We start from the raw sequence: 26,448 nt of genomic DNA, 5'->3' as shown, positions 1-26,448 counted from the left end.
TACATTTTATATGGACCAAACACGTATGTAATTTCTTTTGGTGTGGCCATGGCCACACTATGCCACAACATGCATCCGTCCCTGCTAATAGCTTTTGAAGTTAGATTTAGCGTTTTTATTTATTTATTTATTGTTTTGGTATTTTAAATGTACGATTTGTCAATTACTCCTTTGTCAAATAATCTTATGTTTTTCAATAAAACTACTTTTTTTTTTTGAAGCATTCAATAAAACTACTTAATGATATATATTTTGAAAATTAAACTTTGTCTTTAAAAAAAAAAAATTGATACATAACATATTAGGGTGCAAAAAGCAAAGACTCTTAAAAAAAAGCAACGGAGGGAGTACTACTAAAATTAAGAATAATTTCAAAATAAAAAAAAAAAATGAAAAGAAAAGGAAGAAACAGTATAATTTGGTTTATTTGTTTTCTAATTAGTAATCAGGTCTGTTGTTTGTTATCCTATTAAGTAGATTTAGTCTTTTAAACATTCCTTCTTTGTAGGATATTTACTATTTAGTTTGTGATTACAGTGTTTTTAGCCCACGTTTGTGCAAGGTATTGAATTTTTATTTTATTTTTTAAGTCAAATTATGAGTTGTTAATAAAAATCCTGAAAATTAGGAATCAGATGTGTTGTTATCCTAGTAGAATTAGTCTCTTAAATATTCCTTTTTCTGATATTTAATTAACATATATAACAATAACAATAAATAAAAAAGGAGAGAAAAAGGAGCAAACAAAGTTGAGTTTAGAGATTGAAAGTCATTCTAAAAGGTATTCAATTTCGTTAGTCACTTGTTATCTCTTTTCATGAATTTCAACTTGATGCGCATATTTATAGGTTTCTCTTTTCATGAATTAAGACGTGTTACTGTTTTGCATTTAGGTTTTTAATTACTCTTCCCTTTTTTTCCTATAGATGCTGCAAACTCGGATTTGATTTTCTTTCATAAGTGAAACATAGAAACATAGGAGAATTTACCTTGTACTTACTCCTATGTTTTTATAAATTTTTCCATTTAGAGAGGGAACAAATCCGTCACTAAAGCAACAAATTCCCTCACAAACTGATTTGGCAACGGATTTGTACCGTCTCAAAGATAAAATCCGTCACTATTTGTAAGCCAAAATTCAACTTGAGAGCACATTTCCGTAGCTAATAGTGAGGGAATTTGTGAGGGAATTTGTGAGGGACATATTTATGAGGAATATTTCTGTCACTAATATAAAAGAATGTATTTTTGTGAGGGATTTTTTCCCTCTCTAATTCACAAAAGTATATCATTCATACCCAGTTTTTCATTTTCTAATGTGAATTCTTTTTTAAAAAAATTTAATAATATAAATTTAATTGCATCCATAAGTATCACATATTATTCAATAAAATACATCAAATTGATCCATATAAATTTAATACAATAACTACATTGTTGAAAATACGTTACATCCAAATTCTCAAAACAAATTACTCACAAATATAGAGTAAAGATACATTTTAGGGAAAATAAAACACTCTTACAACAACCTTACACATTCAAACCAAAACATAAAAAATGAACTCTTCACCAAATTATTGCCCAAGAGTATCATTTAATTCACATTTAATACAAATTAGAACATATAGCAAAGCAAATAGCAAAAATACAACATTTATCAAAGCAAATAAATCTTTTGTTACTAATTCATTTAGCTCACATGTAGAAAATAAGGAACAAGAAACCTACCTCCCAATTGTATTTCATTTAGTTAGACGGCGAAGCACATCACTGTTACTAATTCCCCGCTACTTAATCATGTGTTCTGGCACTTCTATTGACATTGAGTAGGAAGGATAAGTGTCTCATCATAGCAAGGATAATTGGATAGCATAGCAAAAATACCATATGAGTACTCAAGACATTTTAGATACAAATTTCAGATAACTTTGACTTTTATAGCAGTGCAAAGCAAATGTGTCTACTAGACTACTACTTCTAGAATATTGTAGAACATTAACTGAAGATAACTTCTAGAATAAGAATAGTAGAACATTGTCTGTGCCTGGCAGCAACTATAATCTTTGCAAGCGAGAAAAGCCACATTAACTGAAGATAACTTTGGTGGGGTAAGTATCGAAACCTTGGTTACAATTCCCAAGGAACCTTTACTTCCTGCATCATTGTAAAGTTGAGTTACAATCACATTATCAGGTAGTTGTGAATTTGATCTCCTGTCTAAGACAAATCGTGTTAAACAAACTATATCTTATAGTTTACAAACCATACATAATTCTTCGACTAACCCATCCTCCATATTCATCTTCAAGTGCTTGTGGTAGATCCCAATCTGGAACTGACAACTCCCATCTGTATTAAAATGAGATCAAGGTCAAAATAACATTTGGCTTTAAAACAATATGATCCTAGTTATAACATCAGTGGTTATTGCTTCAGAGTATACACATGATTTAAAACTGAAACTAGAGTTTCAACAACACTTTAATTCGACATCTAGCATCCATCCAATTAATATAATAATAATATCATAATCACAAATAAAAGAAGTTCAAGATGATCACTTCAAAAGACAACAACAATCAAGCTTTAATAAACTATGGGCGTCATCTACTTATAGAATATTGTGTGGTTTGTGAGATGCGAGTGCTGCTAGCCCATCATATACTATATGTACACCGCTGCAATAAGAAAAAAGAATGAACAAAACAGGCTTACCACTTTGTCTGCAATTTTGTTGAATAAAAAACATTTAGCCACATTGACTGAAGTTCATTTACCAATAGAGGTCAAGTTCGGGCAACTTTGTGCAGTTGCAGGCAATGTGTGCCAATTCCATGTCCGATATGTTTGTGCATAACACGACTCCAATCTCTTTACAAATTCAATAAGAGAGATTCTAGAAAAATTCTGGTTTACCAATGTCCTTCATGCCACAGCAATCAGTAAAGTCAAGCTCTTCAAGCATCAAGGAACTTAATCCCCTTAAATCACTTCCAGCAACCCTAAAATCAGTACAAGAAATTGAATCCCTAAACTTTAACCCTAAAATCATTAACAGACACTCAAATTGAATCCCTTCACATTTACATTCCATCAATCAAAAACATTAGATAACAAAGTTAAACCCTAAAATCAGTACAAGAAATTGAATTCCCAAACTTAAACCCTAAAATAATTAACAAACACTCAAATTGAAACCCTTCACATTTACATTCCATCAATAAAAAACATTAGATAACAAAACACAAATTGAATCACTTCACATTTACCTCAAATTCATCTTTACAACATGCGATTTCGAACAAATTTCAGTTGAGAACGATGAACGATTCTGATTGAGTTGGAACGAGAATGATGAAATGCGACTTCAAACGATTGAGATCAATTTCGAATGATCCAAAGCCATTCTAAAGGACTGAGAGTGGAGTTTAAGGAACGATTGAGTGAAATTTCGGAAACGCGGTGAGAATGATCGAGAGCAACCGTGAGCGAGTTGGTTTGAAATTTGGATCGATAACTCAGTATATCTGTTTTTCTTACTTTTGATAATAATAACAAAATAATAAATAATTACAACAAAATAAGATACTCATAAAAAAACAAAATAATATAATAAAATTATAAAATAAAAAATAAATAAAAATTTCACTGACGGTATTAGTTGTTCGTAGGTACAAATATTCCATATAGTGACGGAATATATCCCTTTGTGACGGAAATTTAGTGAGGGAAATATTTTGTCCCAAATTTCCTAACTAAATTGAAATTATATAGATTTGGGACGGAATGTATGACGGAATTTAAGGAGGGAAAAAAATCCCTCACTAATTCTGTCAATAATGTTTGTCCCTTTGATTTCCGTCTCTAATTCCATCATAATTAATGAGGGATTTTGTTCCCTCTCTAAATTCCCTCACCAATTTGCCTTTTTTTAGTAGTGAATTAGCTATCTGGATTCTAAGGGCGGACCCGGATTCTCTGCTATAACTGCTTCACACAGTTACACACTCAGTAGGAAATCGAACCGTTCTCATTTATACACTTTCATAATGACCCGGATTCATTCACTTTTGATCAAAGGCTTATAGCAGTTATGAACCGTGGAATATCCAATCCCCTAAAGTTATGCATTAAGCTAAAAGTAGAAAGTTAACATTTATATTTGAATGACTTGAATTTATTTGATTATTATATAATTTGTACTACTTGTACAAATTGTTGTATTTGCTCTATCCTTTCTTATTTTCCTTTTTGTTTTTTTGTAGAAGTAACTAACATTCATCATGAAGATGACTTACAAATCATTAGAAGAAGCAGTAAGTTGCACCCAAACTGATCAAATAGAAGAAGCAAGTTGCACCGAAACTCAACAATCCTCTAAAATAGAAGAAGTATGTGGTGCAATACTCTTACTTTTGGTATTGGTACTATTTATTGGCATTCCTAATATTGTCACATTTAACAGTGAGCCGCCTCGAACCAAGTTCACCATAGCTGACGCCTCAATCGTGCATTTTAACCTCGCAAGCAACAACACCTTATATTATAATTTTAGGGTCACCATTGCAGCAAAAAACTTCCAAAACTACATAAAATCTTATGATAAGGCTACCGCAATTGCTTCGTATAAAGATAATCAATTAACTTCGGTGAAAATGGCACCATTTAAGTTAAGTAGTAAGAATACTGTTAGGCTAGAGCCTATAGTGTTTGAAGGAAATAATGTGATGATATTAGAGCCTCAACAACTTGCTAAGTATAATAAGGAGACACAATTGGAGATTTACAACTTAGATGTGGACTTAGATTTGGACTGCTATAAAGTTTATATTCATTGTCCAAGTTTAAGAGTTCCTTTGATTTCCAATGGTAAAGTAGCACCTACTTTCAATAGCACCACATGCTCGTACAAGGATGATAGGTGGTAATTGATATATTGATGCTATAAATCCTCGAATAAATAAATCAATAACTTTATTTATTTTTTTTTTTTTATTTTTAATATATTACTCTCTATTCATATATGTAGCTCTTTGTTTTGTTCAAAATGGTAATTATATTTGGTTGAGTCGTACTTGATTTCTATGTAAAGTATTCTTATATTATATAGTGTGTCATTGCTCTTATAAATTTGGTATACTTTTTTAGCAACGACATATATTTTAACATTGATCGCAAAATGGTAATCTCAAATCTTTTTAACCACAAGCCTAAGAAAATTCATACCATGCTTCTCATTATTCCTTCAATACCAAAGGCAATGACAAGCCAAACTCCAAAAATATTCCATCCACTCAACTTCAATATATCCACCCTACTTCAGTGCACATGCTCTCACTTTGTATTCACATGTGTTAAGAAGTCTCACATCGGTGGTTGAGAGATGGTCTGACTAAGTGTTTATAAACTAGAGACAATCCTCACCTTACAAGTCGATTTTGTAAGGATGAATTAGGTCCAATACTCATTTCTAAGATGAATTCCTTTATAGAGTGTAAGAAAAAAAAAATTAAGTTTAGTCTATAAGTTAATACGACGACTAAGATAGATTTGTTTGACTAAAATGTATTTTTTTTTTTTTGGTGTTAACCTATCAGCTTCTAGAGGAAGGGGCTTAACAAGTTATTGTTCTGCCCAGGAATCGAACTCGAATATTTCCGAACGATCCGTCCTATGGTAAAGCTCATTAAAATGTATTATTCTTTTCGATTTACACACAAAAGACACTTAAAGATATAGGGGTGGAAAAAAAACCAAAAAACCGAACCGAACCAAAAAAATTGAACCATAACTAACAGTTTTAAAACTAAACTGAAACAGTTCGGTTCGATTTATGATTATCAGTTTAGTTCGGTTCGATTCTTTTAATGGTTTGGTTCGCTACTATGCCGAACTCAAAAATACCATAAACTTCAACAATTAAGTTTGTAATTTGAGTTCGGTTATGGTTTGGTTCAAATTACAAACACATCTTTAAGTAGGGGTGGGCATAACCGAACTATACCCACCCCTACTTAAAGATGCGTTTGTAAGAAAAATTGACTAAAAAAATCTCAATCAAGACATACGGTGAATCTCCTCACCCCATTACAAACTTATTATTCTTTGCTTCTTCAGAAGACATACAATCACAAAGCAACTAAAAAACAACACTTATAACTAGAAAATTCATAAGAGAAGCAAGTAATTGATGATTTATACCATCTATTGTTGTGACTTTAAAACTAGCTACTCTTTTGTCATATATATAATCCATCCATAAGTATTTTTTGACTGCGAATTTAATGTTCCTATTTAATTGTCGTTTTAGTATTTTTAAGGTTACGATTTGTCGGTTTGTTTCAAAACAAAAAAAAAAAAGTTACGATTTGTCAAATATATCCTTTGTCAATTACTCTTATGTTTTTTAATAAAATTAATTAATGCTATATATTTGAAAAACTAAAAAAAAATCTTACAAAACATATTAATTTTTTTGGTACTCTTTATTCCTTCAATACCAAATGCAATGACAGACTTTTTTTTCCCAAAAATTCTGATTTTTACGCATCCGCTACTTAAGTAGCGGATGTGTAAAAATAGGACGAGCGAGTAGCTAGTAGGGTGACAAAAGTAGCTCCCAAAATTCTTCCACTCGACTTCAATATATTGCAGCCCACTTCAGTACTCATGCTCTCTCTGGCATTCACATGCACAACATTAAGCCATAATGGTATAAAAAGCGATTTGGATCCTCTGCTGCAGTTTTCACTGCTGCAGTTTCTGCTGCAAAAATAACTACAGTTGGATCAATCTAGTGGTCAGTGTATTATATTAGAAATAAATTATTTTTTAGGGAAAAACATCCCATCACCACAATTTTTGCGTGAACAGTTTCTACATTCTTTTTCTTCCTTTTATCAAATTCAGATCGGAAACAACAAAGCCGGCGGTGGTGACTAGCAACCGGAAAGTTGTTGTCAGCCGGCATTTTTTTCTTCCCTCTTCTCTTTGTTAGCCACGTTCACTTTACTTCTGTTCATTTAAGTTTCATGTTTTCTTCTCATCTCAAAGTTATGTTATTAAGCCATTAGTTTAACAAAAACAAAAAACTGATTTCCTGTGGGTGGCAACAACCCAAGACAATAGTATATTCTACAATGATATTATAAGTCAGCAAGATGGCAATTATAAGCCATAATTTGATTAAGGATGGTTCGAATTTTTACAATCTGGGTACGCAACAATGAAAGTAGGAACATTAACAGTGTATTTGAGAAAACAAAACAGTGTAAGATCCCAATATTATTGCTTCTCGACACATATTTGACAGAGATAAAAACAACACCAACATAATAGAATCAAATAAATCTCAATAATTAACTTAATAATCTAGTACAAAAATTGAAAAGAAAAAAAAAATCAATTTTACATAATCTCAAACAACACAATCAAACGCAAAATACAAAGAGGGGAACAATGGAATCATCACCATAAACCCAAAAATCAAAATAGTCACTGCTGCTGCCATAAATTAGTCGCCGCCATCTTTAAACAATCACCTCCGTGTAAATCTATCATCTATGATGTGTAGTTGCGTTGAGAGTGGAAGTTGTAAAAGAAGAGAAGAAAGAAAGAGTGAACTTGGAGTTTGCTAGAGAAATAAAAAAGGATTGCCATGAGGAAGAAGTTACTGATAAGTATGCAAAATAGAGATACAAATAGAAAATTGTTCCATCAAATTCAAAACCCCAGATTTTTACACGCCATTGATAATGTTGTTACCCGCGTGAGACAAAAGTAAAGAAGGGAGGACCAGTCTTTTTTTATTTAAAAAATGATAATGTATTGATCCAATATGCCAACCGCTAGATTGATCCAATGGTAGTTATATTTGCAGCAGAAACTGCAGCAGTGAAAACTGCAGCTGAGGATCCAAATCGTATAAAAAGAGGGCAATCACGCCCGACTTGCATACTTGTTTCCATGATACTACAACAAAAATCACACATAGCACTCCTATTGTATTTGTATGTGCCTTGACAAATGGTGAATTTCGTGATTCTGGCTACTGCCTCATGTGCGGGGTGAATGGACCCAGCAGCATTATAAAAACTGCATTTTTATGACATTTGATAGCATGAAAAGAGAGGAAATAAGAGTTCTTTTGAAGTCCTTGGTGGCTAGGGTTTGGAAAACACATAGAGAGACAAAGATAGGGGAATCAGCGGGTAATCAAGAACCCATTGTTGGGATTGATTGCAATGTAAGTCCCACATTGCTAATGAAGAAAAAAAAGGAGGTTAAAAAATAGCTATTGAAAGTCCCATATCGCTTAGAATTGTGAAGCAAGGGGGAAATCAAAGCTATATAATGGACCTAAGTTCTTTGTTTGTAATTGCACCAGTCAGTAGCACTTTAAGCTTATATCTGACTTTTTTGTTTTTCTCTTGTACTCTTGTATTAGAGGGTTGAGAGATGTAGTTAGGTATTTGCTTTGGAGAGTGTGGGTGTATTGGGGGCCAAGGGAAGGTTGAGGGTAGTCTATGTGTTGTAACAATTTTCACATAGTGTTTATTCTCTGGTTGTCGGTTTTGACAACGGCCGTGGTTTTTTCTCCGGTTTTGGAGTTTCCACGTTATATTCTTGTGTTGTTGATTGCGTTCATTTATTTTCTCTATGCCGGTTTTTCCCAACAACTGGTATCAGAGCTCTTGGTTTGATTCAGGAGGAGGGAGTTCCGCTGTGAAGTTTAGGCTTGAGAAAATTGATGTTTGGCTTGTGGAAAATCAAGTTAAGGATGTGGTGATGCAATCTGGGTTACACAAGGTCAGCCTGGAGAGGCGGTGGTAATAATACTCAACATCAGTCTGGAGAGGCGGTGATAAGAATACTCGGGTTACGTCTGAAACAACAACTTATTATGAGGATGCGAAGGTGCTAGTGGAAGTTGAGAATCGGTGGAGTGTTGAGTCATATGGACTTTGGAAGCTCCTATCACATGTGGTTGAAGAAGAAATACTTTTGAATCCCTATAGCTAGTTGAAGGTGGATTTGTTCATCTTGGTGACGGAAAGCTTGTAAGGTTCAAGGTATGAGTGAGTTTCTTTTAACACAATGCGAGGTATTTTCTTGAACTTTGATGCATAGATAGTAGGTAGATACTTGTTAGATAGTTATACTATTATTGGTTATGCATCTGTTACTAGTGGTGATTCTCATGTTTTGGTTAAGTTGTGGATCTTCGGGTGGGTACTTGTTAGTGACATGAGTTTAGTTGGACTAGTTAAACAAGGTTTACTAGGCGGTGTAACTAAACTGGAATTGTTGGAGCCTAACAATGGCCTGAGGTGGTTTCACAGATGTTTGAAGTTGTTCAAGTGACACATGGGCATCGGTTGACATGGATGCAAGGTGTGTGATGATAGCGTGCGGGCATTGGTTGGCATTGATGCAAGGTATGCGGTTATCTCGATGGCTGATGAACTTCCGGAGAAAGCCAACATGGAAGTTGCACCATAAATTTTCAGCGAAGTTTCGAGATGAAATTCTTGGGATGGCTTGGTTCCAAGTGAAGCAAAATCTTGGGATGGTTTAGTTCCAAGTGAATAAAATTCTTGGGATGGTTTAGTTCCAAGTGGAGTGTACTCTTTATGGTGGAGTATGATAATTTAATTTGTTGGTATAGACAATGAGAATTATGATTGTCGGTGAAGACAATGATTGTTGGTATAGACAATGAAGATTGAAGACCATTACAATCAAGGTGGAGATTGTTGGGATTGATTGCAATGTAAGTCCCACATTGCTAATGAAGAAAAAAAAGGAGGTTAAAAAATAGCTATTGAAAGTCCCACATCGCTTAGAATTGTGAAGCAAGGGGGAAATCAAAGCTATATAATGGACCTAAGTTCTTTGTTTGTAATTGCACCAGTCAGTAGCACTTTAAGCTTATATCTGACTTTTTTGTTTTTCTCTTGTACTCTTGTATTAGAGGGTTGAGAGATGTAGTTAGGTATTTGCTTTGGAGAGTGTGGGTGTATTGGGGGCCAAGGGAAGGTTGAGGGTAGTCTATGTGTTGTAACAATTTTCACATAGTGTTTATTCTCTGGTTGTCGGTTTTGACAACGGCCGTGGTTTTTTCTCCGGTTTTGGAGTTTCCACGTTATATTCTTGTGTTGTTGATTGCGTTCATTTATTTTCTCTATGCCGGTTTTTCCCAACACCCATGAATGAGTGTTCTTTGAGAGTAGATCTAAGGTTGGGAAACACTTTGAGTATGAGATTCATTGTTTGTTCATGAGTAAAGATTTTGTAGAGAAAATGGATATTGTTTTGGAAGCAATTGTGAGCATTGTGAAAGGGACTTTAGCAAATTGAAAGATCTGGATGATAAGGTAATTCAAGTTGCTATTTCAGGACTTAGGCCCGTAATATAGTTGGTTGTTGTTGGTGATTGAACTCCATTGTGAAAGGGGTGGTACCTGAACACATTTTGACGATCAAGTCAGTAAGCATCGTAGAGTGGGAGGTACTTAGAATTAGATATTACAATGACTTTCCTTTTTTTTTTTCTTCTTATTAATCTATTACATACATGTTTGTTACTTAAGTAGTGAATGACAAAAAAATTTAAAAATTTATTAGGAGTTCTTTGAGGGCGTGAAATCTTCGAGCGTTCTTACATTTAAATAGTTTTATCCTACGTTATGTAGCGAATTTTGTATTCTTTGGACATGAGTATTCTTGAAAATGGGCACGTGATAAAATTAAGGGGTGGCAAAACAAAATAACCTCTGGTTGTAGAATAGGATTTATTTCCATTTGCAAATGTTACCACGTTTAAATATATAAAGCCTTTGAAAATGTATCTTCAAGCGTATTACATTTGAATATTTTTGTCAAAAAAAAATATACAAAGCCTTTAAAATTATTTAATATCATGGTCTTAATATTTATTTTTTCACAAAGTAAATATTTATTTATTTTTCACAAAGTAATTAAGTAACTAATAATTCGCTCATATTTTTTCATAAAATGTTAAATTTGTTTATCTAGATATCTAATCTATCTATAATCAATAATATTAACAATTAAAGACATTAGGTTTGGTATAGTGATGAGAAATTTGGGTAATATTCATAAGGTTCTATGTTCGATCTTCATTGCCAACATTGTAAACAAAAAAAAAATATTAATAATTACCAACAATTTGAAATTCTCTCTTTTGTGTTGTGCATTAAGCAATTAATTTATTTATTTAAAAAATTAAAATGGATTGTGCATTATAAGCTGGTGTTAAAATCATTCAAAAAAAAAAATTGTACCAAAAAAAAAACAATATTATGGCTATTCGTTGTATAATTGTCGCTTAAACTATTATCAATTTGAGAAATGTTATTGAAAGGTAAATATTGGACAATGGTTGAATGTAGTTTATATTTATATTAATATTGTTCAACCTTAAAATTTTGTTTGCGAATTTGGAGGGGAATATTAATGGAGGACTTTGGAAGATGGTAAATTGAGAAATTTTTGGGGAGAGGAGAGGAGGATCCTCACCACCACCTCCAAACTCACAAATAAAGTCTACATTGTGAAATCTATAATTGTTGCTAAAAACTAAATTCAATGTAGTATGAAAGAAATGAATTTGTCTCAAGAAAAGAAGAAGAAAAAAAAGACTTGTATATTAAACCTGCACTCCCATTAATTTTGCAAGACCCATCTCTATTCAATCAATTTAACCCATCCTTCCATATTAACATATCCTTGAGTGCAAAATGGTAATCTCTAATATTTTCAACACATAAAGTGACCGGAACCACAAGCCTATAAAAATTCAAATCATGCTTCCCTTTATTCCTTTAATACAAAATTCAATGATAGACCAAAGTCAAAAAATTCTTCCACTCAACTTCAATATATTCCTTTAATACTCATGCTCTCTCTTTGCATTTACAAGCACAACATTAAGCCATAATGGTATAAAAACAAGAGGGCAATCACGCTGTACATACACTCTTGTTGTATGTACCATAAAATATGTCATATGAAGTTTCAGGGTCTCATGCATGCGCGAGACGCATGGAATTTTGAGAAATTGTGAATTTCGTGATTTTGGCTCATGCGCGTAGGGCGCATGGACTAGTAGCAATATAAAAACTGCACTTTTCTAACAGATTTGACAACACGAAAAATAGAGAAAAATAGTGCTTTTGAAACCCTTGGTGGCTAGGGTTTTGGATTAACACTTAGAGTGACAAAGAGAGAGAATCACTTGGTGGTCAAGAACCAATGATCGAGTGCACTTTGGGGTAGATCAAAGGTTGGAAAACACATTGGAAACACCTTTAGAATGAGATTCATTGTTCATCTTTGTTCATGAGTGAAGAGGGAAAAGTAAGGAAAATGGATATTGCTTTGAAGAACAATTGTGAGCATTTTCTTGGTACCTTTTTTTCCCTCGCCGAACTTGAGAGATATGGATGATAAGGCTGTGGAAGTCACTTATTTAGAATTTTAGCCGGTAATATAGTTGTTTCCTTTTTTCTTTTTGTTTATCTGTAACATACATGTTCGCTACTTAATTAACGAATGACAAAGAAATTCAAAAATTTATTCGCTACTTAATTAACGAATGACAAAGAAATTCAAAAATTTGTCAAGGATTCTCTAGGTGGCATGAAATCTTCAACCATTCTTGCATTTGAATACTTTTTTACCCTACTGTTCCTTACGTAGTGAATTGTGTTCGCTAGTTAACTCGCAGACAGGAGTAGAGTATTCAAGTGTGCCCAATGAAATACCCTCTAGTTTTAGAATTGGATTTGTTTCTTATTGCAAATGTTATCATGTTTAAATATTTAAAGTCTTTAAAATTATTTAATATCATGCTCTTAATTAATATTTACTTTTTTCACAAAGTAACTAATAATTCGTTCGTTGGGTGTCGAGTTGGTGCCTCCTCATAGTGTTTTAGGATTTTTTTTTTTAGGCTTTCTTGGGCATAGGCATGGGTAGAAAAGATAGATTATGGTGGTTGTTAATTTGGCATACTATTGTGTGGACTATTTGGAAATCTCGAAATGAAGTTTTCTTTTTCGAAGGGATCTTTTCTGTCGAGTGTCTGGTCGATAAGGTGAAACTTTTATCTTGGAAGTGGTTTCTAGGTAAAAATCCTGACTCCCCCTGTTCCTTTTACGAGTGGGACATACACCCTACTTTATGCTGGAACCGATAGAGTTTGTTTGGGTGTCCTTTTAGGTGTCGATTGGCCAAGGGGATTGGAGGTTATCTTGTTGTTTTGTCCTACTTGTGGTTGTTCCTTGCCTCTCTCTTTCTGATGAGTGTTCTTCTCGTGGTGGTGCTTTATAGGGATTCTATTTTTTTTTAGTGGTGTGTCTCTTTGTTTCCTTGTATCTTTTTTTTCCGTTTGTTTTCATTTGAGAAGGTTAGGTTTGCCTGGAGTGTACTTCTAGTACCTCTTGTTTTTCTGAACTTTTTCTTGTATTTTTCTCATTATTATTTTTATAAATATATTATATTTGCCATTCAAAAAAAAAAAAACTAATAATTCGTTCATATTTTCTTTTTCATAATATACTAAATTTGTTTATCTAGATATCTAATCTATCTATAATATTAATTGAAATCCTCTCTTCAAAATGCCCTCCTCTTATACATTCTTTTGGTAGAGCATTACATTATATATGTTATATATGCAGGAGTCGGGTTTCGAACCCGGACACCCCGCTTATATTTTTCCATCACTTATTGAAACCTGATTTCATGAACTGCAAATTAAACTAAAAACTAACCAAGCTATAAATTTCCAAGTTATAATCACACTCATAAAACTGGGTCATAAAAAGTAAAAGTTTTTTGAGTCATTGAAATTGCATTGAGTGCTTAAAAAGGTCTATTATACTACTCCTACCTTGTTGCTGAGTCCATGTATAATCATGATCTCAGCAAGTCAATGTGTCACTTAGAAAAATCATATGAATCCAATTAAATAGGTTTAATCTGTGTTTTGAAAAAACATCTCAACATAAATGTGCTCGCAGTGCATAACCCGAGACCTTCAACTTAAAAACTCAACAGGTTCATCCTTGAAATGACCAAAAGTCGCACTGTAATAACGAGTGCAACATAACATTTATTCCATTTCATACAGTGAATATAAGCTGTAATATCAAGCTTTAAAAGCCGCCGCTGCTTTAACCATAGATTCAAGTAACTTAGAAATCTGTGGCTCTGTCATGCCTTCTAGTTTGATGCCTTTCTCAACGCCCAAATCTAGTTATTGAAGAACAAATTAGAGGAAATGAGTGTGCTGATAGAAATAGAGAACCAGTATATAATAATGAAGAATGAAAATGATGAGTTAAGAGATATAATGACATTGCAGAGTAAGTATACCAAATTTGACATTATAAGGTAAGTCGTTTTCTAATCGCATTCTAGGCCATTGACGATAAGCAAATTAATATGAAGTAACAACCACAACAGAATTGACAATATAATATACACAACTTATGCCTTTCTCAATCCAGGTTGGGTCATGTTAACACTTTAAGAGGGCAAAGTTCTTTTCTAACCGACTTAAAGATATTGTTTGAAGGGTATAAAAGTACTTTTTTTGCCACTCAGATCAACAAATGTTTGTTGATAAAAGTCCAAATCGGGAACATATTGATATTTAGTTTTGCACACACTACTAATACTATTACATTCTCATAACAGGCCTTGATGTGAAATTAAGGGGAAATCGATAATTAGCAGATTTCCAATGTGAGTGTACATTAATGTTAATTTTCTAAGAATCCCTGTTATGAAACTAAGGGGGGAAAAGCATGTGAAAGATGATATAGAATATGAATGCAAATTACAGGGCGATAAAAGAATGAAAATTAAGATAGGCTATACCATATCTTAGCCATAACTGGGGTTCAACTCCACTGCATTCACGGATCAATATTGGCAATTTTGGGTTCAATGTCTTTAGTTCCTTATAATTCTTCTCAATAAATGCCCTGAGATAACAAAAAGTAATAAGAGTTCATTTTATTTTATAGTCATAAATGTATGAGATTTGGTCAAAAAGCAACCAAATGATATATAAAAGATAATGCTTTGAAATTTTGGTCCAAATAAAGGTAAAAAATATATTTAACCTTGCAGATGAGCTTGCAGGAGATGACTGGCACAGTAAAAACCGAAGCTCTTTTATGTTCTTTGAAAGATTTCCTCTCCATGCCATTGCTTCCCTAGATCAAAGTTATAATATTTGTGAGATTTTATCTTATCACAAGGCATAGAGAAAAGGAGGTAAAACCTAACAATGCAAAGTTAACCAAGTAACCAACAATTAGCATCTAGTTGTAGTCTGACTGGAAAAGCATACATCTAAACCATACTCTACAACAGTTTTGGTACACTCCCTTGCAGCCTCTCATTATATATGAAAAAGTGCATTCTAGGATTCAATTGTGATAATGAAGAAAACAGTAAAAGGATAATCATCCAGAGATCACATTCAAGCCTATGCTTCACATACCAAAACGTTTTCTTCCTATATTCCTTCCCACCCCGATACTCTTTCCAACATATCTAATGGACAAATACTATCAATATCTCCTACATGCTCCTCTCTCCAATTTTCCCTTCTGCTTAAAAGCTTCTGAATAGATCACTGCTAGCGGCTCAGTGATGCTGAGGGCCTACTACAATTGCAAAGATGCAGGCAAATTTCTCCACCTTATGCACCTTTGCAACTTATGTTTAACTGAGATATAGAAAAATTGATGGATCCACCAAGACTTTGGAATCAACAGCTTATATGTGAACTTGTCAATCTTTTAAACAATTTCAAGAGGGACATAATAATGTGCAGCCAACTTAGGATAAATTATCTCTGCCATTGACTGTTGTCTATGTAGTCACTTTGAACTTTAAAAAACATCTTTGGATGAGTCGCAACAGTTTACACCAAAACTTTCACTTTTTAGTCACGGAAGAAATTTGGGGTTTCTGGCCATATACAATCTCAAAAGGAGATTTAGATGTAGGTCCATGGTAGGCTGTGGTATAACACTACTTAGGTCAATGAAGCCAATTTGACCATTTATTTGGTAAATATGAGGCAAAACCTCAAGTTTCTGAAGTCAAAATAAGTACCTAACTAAGCCTATCAGATTGAGGATGATAGCAAAACTGATAGGCAAGAATTATTCTCGTATTAGCATCTTTAAAAAGTCCCTTCCATAAAAAAAAAACTCATGAAGGTAGCTCTTTTTCATGGTTCTAACAATTTTACAGCTCTTCGCAATATAAAGTTCAGCAGCATAACCACAACCACTAGTTCAACCGAAACTTAGAATCATACACCCTATGGTTATAACTGACAATAGACTTGGGTATCCCATGCAACCATTTGATATCCTTTGCAACGACATCAACTATGTGATTAGAGGTAAAAAGATATCTAAAGGGAATATAAAAAGATCACAATTTGATCAACTTGGGTATCTCATTTCTCATATTTATTTTAATGGCCAAGCCCAAAACTCTATTATATGAAGAAACTAACTTAACACTTATTTAATTACATTTGTTTCACAAAACTCAATCATAAATGGGAAAAGACTTGACAACAAAGAAGTTCACGAATCAGTTTTGGTCCCTGGAAGTGTATCTCGTTATCACATTCGTCCCTGAATGTATCGAAATTGAAATTAGGTCCACAAGTGCCTCTTATTAGTCATTTTGGTCATCAAATCTGTTTTTAAGTAGTCAATGTTGTCCTCAAATGTGTTTTTTTTTTGTCAATTTAGTCCATAAAATTACTAACAATATAGGCACTAGGGATGTATTCGCAATTTTGATACATTCAGAGACCAATATGACAGCGAGTTACTTAAATGACATTCATGAGTGGGATAAGTGGTTAGTTGGAAAGCTACCAAAGCTTCTAAGGAAGGTCCTGATGCAATTTCATCCTCCAAAGAGAAAAATAAAGTAATCGAAGATAATAAAAAATCATAATTTGTCCATTAGAGGACAATTACGAGTAATCGAAAACATGAATTCTTTAACAAACAAAAAAAAATAGCATTTGGGATTCACTGAGATTTCATCATTACTTTCAATTAAGCTCAACCCTAGAAAAAGCTCTAGAGACTAAAAACTAAAACTTTAGCATATATATACAAAAAATGCACCTTCTAAGCATACGAAAATGAATGAAATCATTGTGGTGATAAAATCAACACATAATAAAAGCAAAATTTCAATAAACATTTTCCGGAAAGAAAAAGAAGAAAACCTGGAGGCGTTTGTGGTGGCCGACGAGCGAACTCCGACTGAGGTTTCCGACCAGTTGAGTTTAGTGCGATTGATGAATTGGTTGATAGAAAGGGGAAAATGCTGAGTTTGTCGATAAAGATTGTAATTTTTTGATTAATTTTTTATTTGAGATTTTTTAATTATTTTATGAAGGAGTGTGGTAATTTTTATTTATTTATTTATTTTTTAATTATAATTATGGTATTGTGAGTTTGTTAATAAAAAAAAATTTGAAATTAAGGGTATTGTTGGTATTATTGTTAAGTGTTACATATTTCAAATTATAGTGAAGGGCAAAATGGACCAAAAAAAGTCAGTCAAATTGTCTTATCCCCTTTATATATTGTTATAGATATAGATAAAATATTTAATAGTAAAATATTGTATGTAATATATAGGGATCGAGTTCGAATGCATTCAGTTAAGAAAAAAGCTTAATGGTGCGAGAGAATGACTGACGAAAAATAACGAATGCATAATGACCGCAGGATTATGTTTTGAATTTGATCATGTCTAACTTTTATTGATTTTAAAAATTCAAAAGCACTACCTCTATCCGTATAATTAAAGTCGTGCATGGATTCCTTCGCACCATATAGCAATTCTCTTCGGTTAAATTAAATTGTTCGATGTATAGTGACTCATTTTATCCATTTTCAGTGTGTTTCCTATCGGTTGTTTTTCTATTGTTCTAGCCCGCTTGACATCCAATTTTTAGGTGTCGATTTCATCCTCACTCGGTGTTTTAGTCTAGGGTCGATTGACTTTTCAGAGCTTCATCGTCACTCTTCCACATTGATGTTAATATAGGAGAGGAAGTACAACTCCCTCTGGTCAGAGCAATAATAAGCTTTGCCTTGAAAGAAGTTGGAGACTCACTCCATTCAACTAAGCTTTGGTTGACAACTAAAAGAAAAATCAACTTTCATATTCAACAAATCTTCTTGGATTTCTTTATCTTTGCAACTTTAGTTTACTGATTACACTTGATTGCAAATGTTTAATCCGATCGGTCACGGCCAAGTGAAGCGCCAAATGCATCATAGTTTGTTATGGAAACTTTCTATCGTCTAATTCAGATTGAATGAATTACCGATTAAGTACGTACAATGGTAAATTCAGATAAGAATATGAACTTTGTAACACCATAACTTTAAATATGTCCTAATAAGATCATTTGTAACAGATTGCAATTGGAACACATGACTTGAGTTACATGACATAAATTCATTGGAAAAGAATTATATATAACCAATCTCATATACTCCATATTTTGGATAAATACAGTTAATTTGAATCATAAGAGCATAACAGTAACACAACAGAAGGCCAAAAAAAAAGAAAAATCACAATCTTGCATGCAAAGTGTTTTTGCTGAGCACATTTGAAAGAAAAGAGCACAAAGTAGTTATATGATATTGATAATGTAATTCAATGATGTCTTCCCGCAAGGAAAGAGAACCGCGGATATTTACAAGTGCTACACAAACCTCATGATCATTCACAGACACTATTCAAACTTTCCAACAAATTATTTTCTCCCCCAAGCAAAGCAGCAACACTGGAGAAGCAAACAGTGCAACGATAAGCATTAGTACAACGAAAATCTCCAAAATTATAGATCTGTCAATGTTTTAAAAACCGGACTGAACAGACCAATTTTCAGTTAACCAGGGTTGAACCAGTTTAACCACTCATTTTCTATTTATTGCATTATAGTTTTTATTTTTTTAATAAGTTTTTAGTTGAACCAATTGAACCATGGCTCAGAAGTTGGTTTTTAAAACACTGTTAACTAGGAATTGTCAGCATACCTGAGCTTTGCCACTGTTAGCTTGGTTGCGGATAACATGCGGCCTCTCATTAGGTGTTCCGGGTGCATGTCCGGCCCCACCTTGTCTCTCTTCTCTCACTTTGTTGAAAATGTGAGTATAGCCATCAGCTGATGCAGGGTTACTCACATCCCAATCACCAAATTTTGGAACAGCTGCACCTTTATCAGGCTGCAACATCAAAATGGAAAAATCAGAACATATTTACAATAGAAAATTGCATTCAAGATTCAAAGATAGAATAACATGGTAATAAAATGGGATAGTAGAAAAGGAAACTAACAGTTTCATCCCCTCGATTAGCTGGTCTTAATCGAGATCTTCCTGGTGTACCATGGCTGCTGTCGTAGGAATTCTTTCCGCCTTCCCATGAAGGACTATCTTTTCCAGCAGGAGCTCTAGCCTGACGATGAAGGGGTGATCGTTCAACGCTGTACTCAGATCCAGCAGTACTTTGTCTTGAAGGTCTACGTCGGTTATCAGCAGAACCTACTCCAGGAGCTCTATTGCCTACATTGTCATTCCGAGCTGGAGAGTCAACATAGTTCTTACGATCACCATCTTCAAGACTCTTATGAGACTCAATTGTTGGTCGCACTGATCCTTTTCCAGATAGATCCTCTGAATTGGCTCTAGGTTTGGAAGGAGGAGGTAGATCAGACGATGAATTGTCAAGAACTAAATCGACATTTTCCTCAGGGTCATTTGGGTTTATCATCTTTGTTCCAGTTCGACCTTTCCGCGCCTTGTCAAAATATGCTGTATAAGGAACATTGTCATTACTTTCCCAATTGCCAAATTTTGGTACATGAGTACGTTGCTGCCAAATTCACAACATTTAGAAGAGTCTGTTACGTGAGTTTCGATAAAATAGATGCCAGAATACATGTTTCAAACACTAACGAATGTCTTTTCACTACTCACATTCAAGATTCAATAATCAATTATCTTGGTCCTACCATGTAACTGCTAAACTTTATAGAACCTGGAAGAGATTACAATATAAAGGCTTTGTTTGGATAAAGAACTTAATTAAATGCTTATGTACAAGTTATTTCTATAACAAAAGATAAAATAAAGTAAAATTATTTTTATATAAGCTATGAGCTGTTTTAATAAGCTATCCTCGAGAGCTTATGGAAATAAACTAGAAACAGCTTATGGACATATCATAAGTTGTTTCCACAAACTCTCTCAAACAGTTTCACAAGTGTTTATGTCATCAGATCAACTCAAATAAGTCCATCTAAAAAGATCCTAAGTCGCAAGGGGACTAATTAGACTATCGGATTTCTCCTCAAGTGAGCTTTCCCCACTATATTTATAGAGTTAAAAATGGCTCTCCCTCACACACTAGCCTTCGTCTTGAGCGCCCGAATGTCTTTTGCTTGCATCCCACCACATCCGGCACAGTACCACCAGCAGAAACAGCATTCAGCATGCGCCTAAAGGTCAAGTATGCGTATACCTAGTTCTTTGGAAAAAAACGCTATATCAAATGAAAACCAGACTACAGTGTTCAACAATCGACATGTTAGAAGATTATTACTTCCAAAGAAAACCTGCATCTTACCATCAGAAGAATACACAAGTAGAGAAACTTATGATAATCTTATTACCCTAACTTATATTATGCATTTGTGAATGAATACACAAGTAGACCAACTTATGATTATGTAATAATGTAGTGCTTGTTTAGACAAACTTCTATGTAATATTAAAAGTTCTTCAATAACTATGAGTTCTCTCATTTAACTTCTCAATGAACATCTCTCATATAATCACTTTCCATACGCTAAGAAGTAAGAACCATAAACTTATTTTAACTAAGAAGCTCCCATAAATTAGAAACTAAACCATACTAGGTCATAGATATATGCATAGATAATATTGTTCCATGTATGGAATAATTGAATGTTGAATGTTAACTTTAATATCTGATTAACTAAATATTCCAGATTCTTCTTTTCAATACGAAAAGGTCAGAACAATCATCTTGATCATATTTTCACATTGAAAGTAGTTTTAAACCTAAATGATTTCGGTTGAGGAACATGATGGAACAATAATGAGGTAATTTACCAACGAACATGTTAAAATCAATTAGAAATCAAATGTTATGATTTGCTAGTTTTTTTTGAAGAAGTAGGATTTGCTAGTTGTCAGGGACCATACCCGAAATCCACAACAGCCGATCTTGGCTACAAATATACCCACATTCCATAGTTCCCGGCCTTGATATATCAGATTCAAAATTTCATTCCTCTAAAATAACATAAAATTATATAATAATCTGTAAATTACTAATTTTCCTATTACTTTTTTTTGGCATTAACCCTCTGGTTCCATGGGGAAAGGGGCCCTTGTAATCCAGAGTTCGGCCGCGAGGTAAGTAAAGTCTAGGCAAGAATTAAATCTCCTAATATAAATCTCCTAAAATAACATACAAATTCGGACCCTAAAACCACTCTCAGTTCCCTGCCTCACTTGAGAACGAAGAGGAAATTTAAGTGTCTTTCCATATAAGAACACCCTCTCCATCTTCTGTGGAAACTTCACTTTCTAAAAGGAAATTAAAACTTTCATTTGGCTTTAATATGCCAAGGAGGGAAATAACAAATTGGTTACATTTACTCATCTAAATAAGTATACTACTAATCCTACAGTGTGTGCATGTTGATCTTTGACAAATTGATCTATCAAATTTAAATTTAGGAAACAAAGTACAATTTAGCATGAATGATTAATTACTTCTGCCAATTAGGATTGATATTTGAAACAGAAGTGAAGGTTATATGGTACAATCTGTCAAAATCCACATGCATCGCCAAACAGTCTCTAAAAGTCCAAAAACCATACAGTACCTATGAAGCACAAACATGACACTAACACGTCGACACCGTTAATAATTTGAGAAAATGACATAATTGAATGTTATCACATGTGTTGGACACCAGACACATCTTCGATCAGAAGTGTCGATACTACAGAGAACGGTACAAACAGCACATGTGCTACAGAAAAATCCAATGAGAATTATACAGCTCATCCGAGTTATTCCACAAACTCAAACATTGGATTACAATAAAACAACAAACTCAAAGTTACAACTCAACTAACAGCTAACTTTCGATTAAATCAAAAACTAAATTAATAAACAATTACACATCCAACTAGAATTATGATAATTAATTACCAACTAAGTAATTGATTCATACTTTAGCCAAAATTAGTAACAAAAAGAAAAATCTAAATAACAAACATAATAAGATTATAATTCAAAATCAAATTGAATCTTCATGTTTCTAAGAAGCCAACAAATTAAGATGCAAATGATTGATCTAGCTATAGAGAAATAACTAAGTTGACCAAAAGAAATTTAAGTCTAATTTTGGTCAACTATTTCAAATTAACAGAAGATGAACACAAAAGAACAAATACAACATAATGCAAGATATTAAAATTGAATCTTTCTTACTTTTTCCATGATTTTCTCAACAATCAAAGACATAAAGAACAGAAAAAATAAACAAAAGAGATGAAAAAAAAAAACTTACTGCCATTTTCTTGAAGCTTGAAAAAGCACAACCCAGAAAGTGAAAATCAAAATTCTTTGAATAGAAATGATAAAAATTGAAGCTTTTTTGGATGAAACTCACAAGAGGTAAAAATTGAGAGAACCCAATAAGCTCCTCCACAAAATTGAATGACCCAGCAAGAGAGAGAGTTAGTTTTAGAAAGAGGTTTATCAACCGTTGACCGGAGCCACCGGTAACGTTTGACTATTATTTTCTTTTGTCTGTAATTTCTATGTCAAAGTCATGCAGAGCAATAAGATTATTTTTATATAAATAAATATAAAAAAATCTGACAAGAAATTTTTCTCCAGATTTTAATCTGAAATATTATAATTGTAGTTAAATTTTAATTGTGATTGTTATTTCGTCTATAGATAAAATAAATCACAACTTCTTCTCAAAATTATTGCAAAAAGACTAGTCAAAATTACATTTGTAAATTTTTTCTTGACTAGTGTTTTAAATTTTAATATTATTTTTTAATTATGTTACATTTTATTTAGAAGGTTAGTTTTAAGTGTTAAGAAGTCTTACATCAAATATATCAAAAAAAAAGTCTTACATCGAATGTGAATTAGTATGGAGAATAGTTATAAGTAAAAGACGATATTCATTTTACTGATTGATTTTGTAAAGTTGAATTAAGTTCAAACTCTCAATTTTAAAAGTGAATCTCACCTTTAATAAGAGTAAGTGTAATTTGAACAATTTAGTCATTAAGATGATAACCCTTTAGAAAGCAACCTACCACAAACTTATAAACCTTCTACATTTCTTGAAGTTATGTGTATAACTATCAAGACACTGAAAATTTGGTAGTAAAGATCTATATATAATCAATGTCATTAACATCATCTACTTGTAAAGTATTTTCGCTGGTCTACTTATAAAGTGTTTGTGTTGTCGTGAGACTCAGTTTTGGTGGTATTCATGAAGTTAGGGTCTTTTTCTTGCCTCTTTTTTTAGTGATCTTCTATTCTCTCCTTCTGGTTGATAGGCTGAACCTTTTCATTTTATATATATATATATGTTTTAATTACTCATTTGAAATTTAATTTATTTGAGAGTGATGATGGATTTGTAGAAACTATTTAGCACGTTTTACATTTTTACGCAACCTTTTATATATTTCTACGTTGCTATTTTTTGAGGAGTAGAGATCCTCTCAATTTTTTAAAATAAATGGACACCACAAGTACTATAGTTTTAGTGTATAATAAATACTTAAATGATGTCACTAATTTTAAAAAGACATACATTTATATTATTTATTTACTTCAAAACTATAATAATAGACATTTTCATTTTTTTTATAGGAAATGGAGAGAATCTCTACTTCTTTTTGAGGCATTGGCTTAGATGTTTATTGTTGTTATAATTTTGTGTTATGTTTTTCATGTATTTGTGAATTCTTCTGTGTAATTATTCTCTATTCATGACATACATCCTTGTGGGATGAATAGCTTTTGTTAATATATTACCTTTTGACCTTTTTAAAAGATGTTATATTTTTAATAAAAAAGTTATATAATGTTAACTTACATTTGTAATTAGTTGATTTTTTTTACTTATAGGTAAGAGAGGTGCAATTTACTTGTTACTCAAGTAAGTACTGTGGAGCAACTTATGACTATTTGAAATATGAGAAGCAAATTTGAGTATTGGAATCATGGAATCACTTTTACTGCTAGTTCATGATTTGAGTATTATGTATATGGCTTTGGGTTTTCAGTTTTGCATAGTTTTTTTTTTTCTTTCTAAGATAATGGTTAGGCATATAATAATTGAATAATAATAATAATAATGTGAACATTTTGGTGGTTGAATATTCATGACAAGTTGGTGAATTACATCGTCATCTCATCTTAAAAGATGGCGTAAGCAAATAAAAAAAATTCATTTAGAATTAAATATTAAATACATTTTCTGTCCAATTTATTGGACATCTTCTATTCCATCGATCCTTATCAAGTAAATATATGATTCAAATTGTCATTTAAAAAAAAACTTCAAATTATAATTTATTCACGTGCCCTTGAACTTAGCTCAGTCAGTTGGAACATCGTATATATTTTGTGAAAGTCGAGGTTCGGACTCCGGACACTCCACTTATTCACATCTAAGGTGGAATTTTTAGCCACTAAACTTTGCGACGGTTTTAGAACCGTTGCAACCTCTGCTTTAAATTAATATTAAAAAAATTGCGACGGTTTTAGAACCGTTGCAACCTCTGCTAGTGTTTTGTAGGAAACTACAACTGCGACAGTTGTTACAACGATTTTTAAAACTGTCGCAAAGTTCTCTTGCGACACACAAATCACCAACGGTTATACAACCGTCGCAGATGTGCAATTGTGACACTTTCAACCGTCGCAAATGGCAATTTTAACCATCGCAAAGTGCTTATTTTCTTGTAGTGCATGTTCCCTCACGCTATCAAATTGCTGACATATTCATCAAAAGACTTTCGTTGCAACTCTTTTCTGATTTTCGAGATAATCTCAACATTCGTCAACCTCCAATTTCGACTACGGGGGTGTATTAGACAATTATGTGCATATCTCTATATTTAAAATAGAAATCAATGTAAATGATTAATCATGATTGTATGATAATCATTAGGAAAATAATTAAGGAAACTATGTTGTATATATTTGACAGAAAATGAATGAAACGCAAGGCCAATATTTCTTACATGGACAAGCTAGGAGCTAAGGGATAGGACAAGAGCTGAAATTCTTATCGCAACTAATTAAACCACGAGATAACTTGCGACATGCCACCGCACCTTTTTGGAAATCAAAACAGACTAACCATTTGCGACATGCCACCACCCCTTTTTATTTACCCGTAACCCATTCAGTTTAATTTTAATTTATAAAAAAATTGTTGGTAATATAATTTTTTTTGAGTTTAATTGTTGTTGGTAATATAATTTTAATAAATGTGACACATCGTGTGTTTTTAATTACCATACATGATGTGTCGGTATATTATTGGACGCATGTGTAAAGTAACTTTAGACTGACGGTGCATATAAATTAAATTCAAATTTTTTTTCTAATTACCAAATTATTGGACCTTAGAAAAACAAAATTGGGGTGAGAGAGGCTCGAACTCTCGACCTCAGGATAACTCAGAAGCTATGAGACCTACGCGCTAGCCAACTGCGCCACCACCCCTATGTTGTTTCATAATTTCATCATAGTTTTTTATTATAATAAATGTTGCTCTTCAGATTTACAGATTTATTAAAAAAAAATATATATAATTTACTCTTTGTACCAATAAAAAACAAAAGCTGAAAATATTTTATTTTGCCAAACCAAATTGAAAAATAAATAAATAAGGGCTTGTTTTTTGCTCAATTTTAGAAAAATTTATTCTTATTACATAAAATATGTATCACGTTATTTTCACTTTATCTCTTTTTATTTTACGGTTAATAAAATATGTATCACATATTATATATTTTCATTTAATGATCAAACTTTCAGCCACATATTTAAGAGTCCAAAACTTATATCACTTCATTATCAATATTTTTGTATTTCTCATATTAACATTCCGGTTCTCAGGATAAAAGTACCACGATAATCAAAAGTTCGACCGTGAAGTAAGTAAAGTCTCGAAAAAAAATTATTTTCACCAAAATCGAACTCGAGTACTCTCAAATGATTCATCCTAAAGGAAGCTCATTAGCTACT

At 32.8% G+C, this 26,448-nt stretch overlaps 3 protein-coding genes, 1 long non-coding RNA gene and 1 other non-coding gene across 6 annotated transcripts; 1 reads left to right on the top strand and 4 right to left on the bottom strand.

Annotated features, from left to right (window-relative positions):
- Positions 1 to 1,383: 1,383 nt before the first annotated feature.
- On the bottom strand, positions 1,384 to 3,517 carry LOC123883552. Its single transcript, XR_006800232.1, has 3 exons — positions 3,273 to 3,517; positions 2,272 to 3,005; positions 1,384 to 2,157 (listed from the first exon to the last, which is right to left on the bottom strand). It is a non-coding gene; the product is annotated as an uncharacterized LOC123883552 (long non-coding RNA).
- A 775-nt stretch (positions 3,518 to 4,292) lies between these two features.
- Positions 4,293 to 4,931, top strand: LOC123886814 (NDR1/HIN1-like protein 10). The gene has a single exon (XM_045936096.1). It carries the CDS (start codon positions 4,293 to 4,295, stop codon positions 4,929 to 4,931), a length of 639 nt encoding a protein of 212 aa, XP_045792052.1.
- Positions 4,932 to 13,972: 9,041 nt separating this feature from the next.
- LOC123883551 (NADH dehydrogenase [ubiquinone] 1 alpha subcomplex subunit 2-like) lies at positions 13,973 to 17,442 on the bottom strand. The gene is made up of 4 exons (XM_045932396.1): positions 17,312 to 17,442; positions 15,162 to 15,254; positions 14,914 to 15,020; positions 13,973 to 14,283 (listed from the first exon to the last, which is right to left on the bottom strand). Exons 2-4 carry the CDS (start codon positions 15,245 to 15,247, stop codon positions 14,180 to 14,182), a joined length of 297 nt encoding a protein of 98 aa, XP_045788352.1. The 5' UTR covers positions 15,248 to 15,254; positions 17,312 to 17,442; the 3' UTR covers positions 13,973 to 14,179.
- Positions 17,443 to 18,577: 1,135 nt separating this feature from the next.
- Positions 18,578 to 22,986, bottom strand: LOC123883550 (RPM1-interacting protein 4-like). Of its 2 annotated transcripts, XM_045932395.1 has the most exons (5): positions 22,721 to 22,955; positions 20,088 to 20,148; positions 19,447 to 19,983; positions 19,146 to 19,334; positions 18,578 to 18,892 (listed from the first exon to the last, which is right to left on the bottom strand). In XM_045932395.1, exons 3-5 carry the CDS (start codon positions 19,879 to 19,881, stop codon positions 18,863 to 18,865), a joined length of 654 nt encoding a protein of 217 aa, XP_045788351.1. In that variant the 5' UTR covers positions 19,882 to 19,983; positions 20,088 to 20,148; positions 22,721 to 22,955; the 3' UTR covers positions 18,578 to 18,862. The 2 variants fall into 2 exon arrangements, with proteins under 2 accessions (XP_045788351.1, XP_045788350.1); XM_045932394.1 differs by lacking the exon at positions 20,088 to 20,148 and having other exon boundaries at positions 22,721 to 22,986.
- Positions 22,987 to 25,838: 2,852 nt separating this feature from the next.
- On the bottom strand, positions 25,839 to 25,923 carry TRNAM-CAU. Its single transcript is given in 2 exon segments — positions 25,839 to 25,874; positions 25,886 to 25,923. It is a non-coding gene; the product is annotated as a tRNA-Met (tRNA).
- Between the last annotated feature and the right edge of the window lie 525 nt (positions 25,924 to 26,448).

The sequence above is a fragment of the Trifolium pratense genome, linkage group LG5 (genome assembly GCF_020283565.1).
Source record: "Trifolium pratense cultivar HEN17-A07 linkage group LG5, ARS_RC_1.1, whole genome shotgun sequence".
In the NCBI taxonomy this organism is placed as follows: Eukaryota; Viridiplantae; Streptophyta; class Magnoliopsida; order Fabales; family Fabaceae; genus Trifolium; species Trifolium pratense.
This window is presented reverse-complemented; position numbering and strand designations above follow the sequence as displayed.